The 7,489-nt window shown below is 48.5% G+C and overlaps 1 protein-coding gene across 1 annotated transcript in view; it reads right to left on the reverse strand.

Annotated features, from left to right (window-relative positions):
• GOLPH3 (golgi phosphoprotein 3) overlaps positions 1-5,242 on the reverse strand; it is a 36,418-nt gene extending 31,176 nt beyond the window's left edge. Inside the window, exon 1 of the mRNA XM_081131390.1 lies at positions 4,768-5,242. Coding sequence (XP_080987516.1) covers positions 4,768-4,992 — 225 coding nt within the window. The 5' untranslated portion in view covers positions 4,993-5,242. The remainder of the gene's footprint in view (positions 1-4,767) is intronic.
• Positions 5,243-7,489: the final 2,247 nt, after the last annotated feature.

The raw sequence follows: 7,489 nt of genomic DNA on the forward strand, positions 1-7,489 counted from the left end.
TCAAGGGCAAGTGCCTGGTTTAAGGGTTCATTCCCTAGCCCGTCTGGCATATGCAGGAGGCAACCAATCACTGTCAATCTCTCGCATCAATGTCTGTCTGTCTGTCTGTCTCTCTTTCCACCCCCCACTCCCACTCTCCCTTCCCATTCTCTCTAAAATATCAATGGAAAAAAATATCCTTGGGTGAGGATTAACCAACAAAATAAATAAATAATTAAAAGTTAGATACCTTGATAAGTATTATATTTCAAAGTAGTGACCTTGGGAAACTTATTCCAAAAACGGCATGCATCTCTCTTTGGGATCAATCTTTGGAGCCAGTTTAAAAGCCATATAAAAGTCAGTTCCATCATTTTAAACTTAAGTATTTTGCCCTAAGTGTATACTATCCAGCCCAAGCACCTACTTATTTTTCAAGATACAGAGTGAAAATATTGCATTACAGTTCTTGTCTCCAAGCATTGGAAACATCAGTAACTGACTCTGGCTATCTTAAAAAATGAACTTTACTAGACTGCTCTGGAAGCTTACAAAATTGAAAGGTGCCTGGAAAATCAGGATAGAAATGACAGCACCAGAAGGCTAGAGAGAAAGATGCTCAAAGAACCATATCAGAGAACAGTCTGATGCACACACTGACACTACTCAGATAGGTCTCCAAAAAACCTCACGGCCTGTTCTGCTCTCAAGAGCCAAAGCCCAGGGAGAAAATATCTGATTGGACAAGTCTAGGTCTGGTTGCACCACAAAAGGGAAGAGGTAAATGGTTCAATAGGGCATCCTGAGCTACACACAATGGGAAACGCCCTAAAAGCAAAACAAAACTGGGGGAAATCTTGGTGGAAAGCAAAACAATAAATGTCTGCAACAGTCCAATCAGAACAACCATGGGAGAGGACTATCTCTCTCTCCATTTAGAGAACTTTGAGGCTCAAAGAGCTGAAATATGTGAAACAAAGGATACACCTCAGACCAGGACTAAGGCACCTTTTTCCACTTCTGCTGTTCTATAGGCTCATCCTAAACTACACCTGATCATTTAAAATAATCAAATCCAACCTTAAATCACTAAGATTTGCCAACAACAAAGATATTTAAAAGTACATGACACCAGTTATTTGAGGTAATTCTCAATGAGGTATTCTGAAAACACTGACTACTGAAGGCATCTATGGAAAAATCACGTAGTTGGGGAAAGGAAAACACCTGGCTCATTTGCTGCCCCTCCCCTTCAAACACAAGAAAGATTGCAGAAATCGTGCCAAGTACTTGGAAGTTGAATTGAAGTTTAAACCTATCTGCCATCCTTGCTGCGGCCTCTGAAGATTTACTTCAATACCTGTGTCACTGATGCTCCGCCCAGACTAAGGACAGAAATCCCCAGAAGGGCTTGCGCATATGTGTTTTAGTAAAAGCCAGAAAGAAAAATCATTGGTAAAAAACCTGAAATGTGTACTTAAATAAAAAAAATTTTTTTTAAATCTTTCACAACGACTTTAGTCACCCATAATAGGTAATCTGAAGCCAAACTATCTGCTTGTTGGCAAACTGAGCTTTCTGTTCAGTAAAGAAGGGAGGAGAACACTAGATTGAGAATATAAATCAAAGTAACTTTTTTTAAAATACTGTAGATTATAAATGTGTTAAAAGTTGGTAACTCAAGGAGAATGAACAAATGACTATCTCACAATATGGATGAATCTCACAAGACAATGCTGAACAAAAGCAAAACACAAATGAAAGTACAAAACTGAGCAAAATTATTCTATGCTGAATTTCAAAGCCAAGCTAGTGGTGACCTTTGAGGACTAGGCAGTGACTGGAATGGAAATCAAGTGGGGCTAGTTCTGTTTCTTGAATAGGTGCTAGTTTAACAGGTGTGTTCAGTTTGTAAAAACTCATCACATTTTTTATATCTGCACTTTTCTGTAGGTTTATTATTCAACAAAATTATTTTTTGAAAGCTGCAAGTCTCACCTTTTTAAAAAGTCAAAATAAAACTAATTTCACAATTTTTTATTTTGATTTCAAATAAGGTTAGCTCCCATATATATATAATGTGTCCATCACTAATGACCTACCTAATCTTAATATTTAGCTTTTATTTTTGTGGTGGTGTTTTTTTAATATATTTTTATTGATTTCAGAGAGAGGAAGGGAGAGGGTGAGACAGAAACATCAATGATGAGAGATTCACTGATCGGATGCCTCCTATACGCCCCCCACTGGGGATCGAGCCCACAACCCAGATATGCACCCTGACCAGGAATCTAATCGCGATCTCCTAGATCATAGGTCGATGCTCAACTGCTCAGCCACGCCACCAGGCTAGCTTTTAAATATCTTTGAGAGTACCTAGATATCACAAAGATGACTGCTTAGTTAAAATAATTAAAAAGTTAAAGCAGTAAGTTTACTGAACTACATACAGGGTGGGGTAAAAGTAGGCTTATAGTTGTTCCTGTAGAAAATAATATAGTAACAAATAAAAATACAAGAATAAACTGTGTTTTGTGTACCTACAAATGTAAACCTACTTTTGGCCCACCCTGTATTATGGCTAAAAGTAGGAACTTGTTACTATCAAATTAGTAAGTTAAAATCTAATATTAAAAAGCATAAATGCCTAGGCTCTAGATCAGAGAGTAATTCCTACCCCCTAAAAAGAGCGATACAAGTTGAAGACATGTGGGGGGGGGAACCTCCAAAGGAGAAGTACATGCCTGGTCATTAGTATGTAAAGACATGAGGACAGGAAAAGATAGAGAGGTTAATCCCTAAAACCTAAATTTAAGCAATACAAAATCCCAATCCCACCCACCTCCACTTCAACTCCCTGGACCTGCCTGCAACAGGGAATAAAAAGTTCCCTATGGTGGTTGTTCAAATCAGCAATAAATATTCAGAGTTACCTAGTGTCTGGACCTTGGCCATGACTTGGAAAAGTACAGTGACTCCTGACACAAACACACCAGATGGTTTCAGTTACCTGCCACCAAAGAACTTTAAATTGTCTAAATTTTCTAAGTACCATTAAGTTTCAACAAACAAATTGTTTAGATTATCTTCATGAAAACCTATCACAGCAAAGTAGCATGTTTATATGCTTTAGCTAAAACATTTAGAGTTTAATACATACTTGAAAAAACAAAAAGGTACTTACTTTCTCACCATAATTTCTCACTCAGAGTAACTGAGAAGTCCAAAAGCTAGTTTTGGTTTTAGTATTTTTAAGTTTTAGTTTTCCATACAGGACATTCTCTCACAGAAAAGTCTCAAAAACTGTAAAACCAAAATGTCCACTCAGGAATGAAGAGGACTTGTTTTCTTCATTTTGCTTTTTGCTTTTTCTAAAATGTTTTCTTTTGTCCCAAAAGAAAAATGTTTATTACCAAGATCCTAAAAGGGTGAGTTGGATACCTTCTAAAATCGCATTTCTAGAACACTGGGTATGTAGTTTATTTTTCCAAAGAACAAAAAATTCCACACACGGCCTGGGCCCACTTCCCAGCCAGAGAGAGGGGACATAACTTTTTTTACATGTGATCCTAGTAAAACCTAAGCAAATGGAAAACCTAGATACTGTACATGCTCTAGACAGTCCTAACAAGGTACACTTTAGTTCCTTAGATTACTAAATATCAGGAGTCCACCAACAGTCCACCTAACCTCACCTAGATCTGATAAGTTTTGGTGAAGTAAGACAGACTCCGTGGTTTCAGAAGGATTACAGTGGTTTTTTTGCCCGCCTGCATGAACTGACAAGACGTTCTTACAACCAAAACAAAACTTAGGCACGCCTGAAACTAATAGAATTTTGTATGCCAACTATAACTTTAAAATAAATTTTAAAAAAGGAAACAAAACCGTAGGTCTTCCTGCATCTGACTCTCAGAAAGGGTGTCCCTGCTTCCGAAGCCTCCTTACCACACATGATTCATTTACACTAACCATCTCCCCCAAGGCCTGGACGTCTAAAAATAATCACTTTTGTCGACAGACAGGGGATGTGATAAAGCAAACACAGCAAAACGCTATTAATGACGGAACCTAGGAGACGAACGTATAAGCTGTGCACTAGCCTTTTCTCCCCACCTCTCTCTGGGTGAAAACGCTAAGATCCTCGAGCGAACATAACCTTCCCACGTCGGAACACGAACGCCTGCGGCAGCTGCGGCCTGCCCGGGGCTCGGGGCCTCTCCCCAGACCACTCACCCCGCGCCCCCCGCAGAGGCCCTTCCTCGAGGCGGCGGGACCTTCTGAAGAAGGGAATCGTCAACGGATAAAATCGAAAAGCGAGGCTACAAAGACTCCCACCCAACGCCAGTCAGCCTAGAGAGCCGTTTTCCAGTAGGTGTCACGAGGGTTTTGTTGGACTTTTAACTTTACCAGTACAACAACTCTGCCTCCACTGCCATTTCACCAACGTTTTTTAAAATCCTAAAGGGGACGCCTCAAGCTTTTTTAAAAACCTCCTAGGAAGCAGGTCGGTGGAGCCCCCTTCCCCCCCAGAGCCCGCAGAACCCCCGCGCCCGGGGCGCCGCTGGTCCGGGCGCTCCAGCCCAACCGCAGCCTCCGGGTGGGGCCGGGCCCCGGCGTCACGCGGGCGGCCACCGCGCGGGCGGGGACGACGCGGCCCTCGGTGCGGGGAGGACCGCGAAGCGCCAGGCCAGCTGGGCGCCCCCGGGCGCGGGGCTCGGGGCTCCGGGGCCGGGAGGGCGGCCGCCCGGGCCCCGCGCCGGCCGCCCCGCCCCGCCCTGCGCGCACCTCTCGGTCCTTGAGGCCCAGCAGGAGCACCTCCTCCATCAGGGTCAGCCGCGTTTCCTTGGAGTCGCCCTTGTCGTCGTCGTCCTGCTCGTCGCGGCGGCTCTGCGCGTCGTCCTCGCCGCCGCCGCCGCCGCCGCCCGCCGCCCGCTCCTTGTCGGCGGCGCTGCGCGAGGCCTCGGTGCGCCGCTGCACCAGGCCCGAGCTGCGCTGGGTCAGCGAGGTCATGGCTCCGGCCGAGGCGCCGCGCCGGGCGGACGGGGACGCGGGGCCTCCCGGCTTTCCCTGCTCCTCCTGCTCCTCCGCGCGGCCCCCGACCCGGGCTTCCGTGCTAAACCCGGGCGCTGGGGCGGCGTCCGGCGGCGGCGGGGCCGGGGGCAGGCATGGGACGCGGCGGGGCGAGGCGGGCGGGCCGGGCGGCGGCGCGGCGGACGCTGTCCTCCCTTCCTGCGGCCGCGGCCGGGGGCTGCCGAGCTCGGAGGCGGTGGCGGCGGCGGCGTCTTCCCAATATGGCGGCGCCGGCTGACGTCACCGGAGGATGTGGCACCGCCGCGAGGGGCTGGCCCGAGGGCGCCGGAAGCGGCGGGCGCCCCCGCGCCGGGGTCTCCCGGGCCTCGCCCTCTCCGCGGCGTCCCCTCCAGTGCCCTGTCCTCCCTCCGTCTGCCTCCCCCTCGCTTGTCAAGAAACCCGGGCTGGAGCCGCGAGGCGGGGGACGTGGCCGCCTAGCGAGCTGGCACCCCCCGCTCGGCCTCCGGCTGCGCCCTTAGCTCCCCGGGCCCCCCCATCCTCGGAGCTGGCCTCGGCCGGGCTGGCGGGGACCCGCCCGGCTCGGAGCCCGGGGTCCCCTCGAGGCACAGAGAACTCGGGCCGCTGCGGGCGGGGGCTCCGCGCACACTCCCGGCCCTCCCGCAGGAGCGGCGCGGTTAAGCCGCTGGAAAGGGGCTTTCAGTGTCCCTAGGGGCGCGTCTGCGTGAAAGAGGTGGGAACAGATCGGGCGGCGCCGCCTGCAAACTTTCCCCGCCGCCCGACCTGGGGAGCGGCCGCGGGCGGGGAGGACGCCCGGCGCTGCCCACGGAGGCCGCTGGCCCGGCGCCCGGGGAGGCGGGGAGCCCGCCGAGTCCGCGGCCCGCTCCGTGCGCGTTGCACCCCCTCAGCCTAGTCCCCGGTCACATCCTCTTGGCGCGCTCGGCAGTTTACGCGAGTTACGATCAAGAATAAATGTCAAACCTGATGGGAGGCATGGAAGGCCAGAAGGGTGGAGCTTGTAAGTAAAACATCACCTGTTAACGATGGCACTGTGTGCCTGCCAATGTTATTTTAAAATCAACAACGACCGCGGGCTGTGGCGACAGAATGGCTTGGATGGAAACGGATTGTTGTAACAGGACTTAAGCTATAATAAGTGAAAAACGCCCCCTGTCAAACCGTCCCATAGAATATTCTGGCTCCCGAGCTCCTCCCCCTCCACAAAACCATTATCCCAAACTGGCCTCACCTGTCACCACCCGAGCCGGACCGTGGCGACCGCTCGGTGCCCGGGGCAGGGCGAGTACAAAGTAGACCTTTTATTTTCCTTGGGCAAAGGTCAGCTTCGCCTCAGACAGTTCCTCCTGTTCACATCCTGTTCAGCTTTTTCTTTTTCATCTCTCTCTCCCAGTTCTTCCCCTAATAGCTTAAGTGCGTTTCCTTTTAAAAGAAATGTAATTAATTTATTACTTGACTAATATAGACAAATACATAGTTGAAGGAGTATAAATACAGATACAGTGAAAACCTTCCAGACCTGCCTCTAGTCACAGGGTTGTTTCCCCCTTCTCACCCTCGGTGGCTTCAAAATATTAGAGCAAATGCTCTCAAAAGGTGAAGCCTGACGCCCCTCCCCAGATTCAGGGGCTCTCTTAAATGAATGAGGCAGGTGTGACTTCTTAGACTAGATCATAGGAATCTGCAGCTTCTTCCTTGCTCTCCCTCTCCCTCTCCCTCTCTCCACCTCTCTCTCTCTCTCTCACACACACACACACCATTTTTTTTTTTACCACCTTTTAAAAGAAACGATGTGTTGTTCCACTTATTCATGCATTTATTGGTTGCTTCTTGTATGTGCCCTGACAGGAGATCAAACCCACAACCTTAGCGTATGGGGATGACGCTCTTACAGGCTGAGCTCCCCGGCCAGGGCATAAGATCATTCTGAGTGAGGGAGGCCAGCAGCCGTATCATGAAGAGAGAGATGCGAGCAGCTTTATGGAGCAGCGCAGTTGGGAAGGAACTGAGGCCTCCTGCCCACAGCCCTGCGAGTGAGTCACCTTGGAAGAGCATCCCCTATACTCAGTGAAGCCTGTCCTTAGCTTCTGGATTGCAACCTCATGAATGATTCTGAGCCAGTCCCGCCCAGCAAAGCCATTCCTGCATTTCTGAGCTACAAAAACTGTGAGATAATAAATATTTGTTGTCTTAAACTGCTAAATTTGAGCTCATTTGTTACGCAGTACTAAAATACTTGGGCACATATACACACAAACAGGTAACAACTAATATTTCTTTCTTAGATAGCCTTCCAGAGTTTTATAAATGCATATTCAACCAAATATGAAAATAACTTTTTCTTCCCTTTTTATGCAAATCATAGCACATTATCCACATTGTTTTGTATCTTAATTTTCCCCCACTTAATTGATGTTGGAGAGCTGTCTATATCAGTACTTGAGAGCTCCTTCGTGCTTTG

The sequence above is a fragment of the Miniopterus schreibersii genome (assembly GCF_964146895.1).
Source record: "Miniopterus schreibersii genome assembly, chromosome: 3".
Classification (NCBI taxonomy): Eukaryota; Metazoa; Chordata; class Mammalia; order Chiroptera; family Miniopteridae; genus Miniopterus; species Miniopterus schreibersii.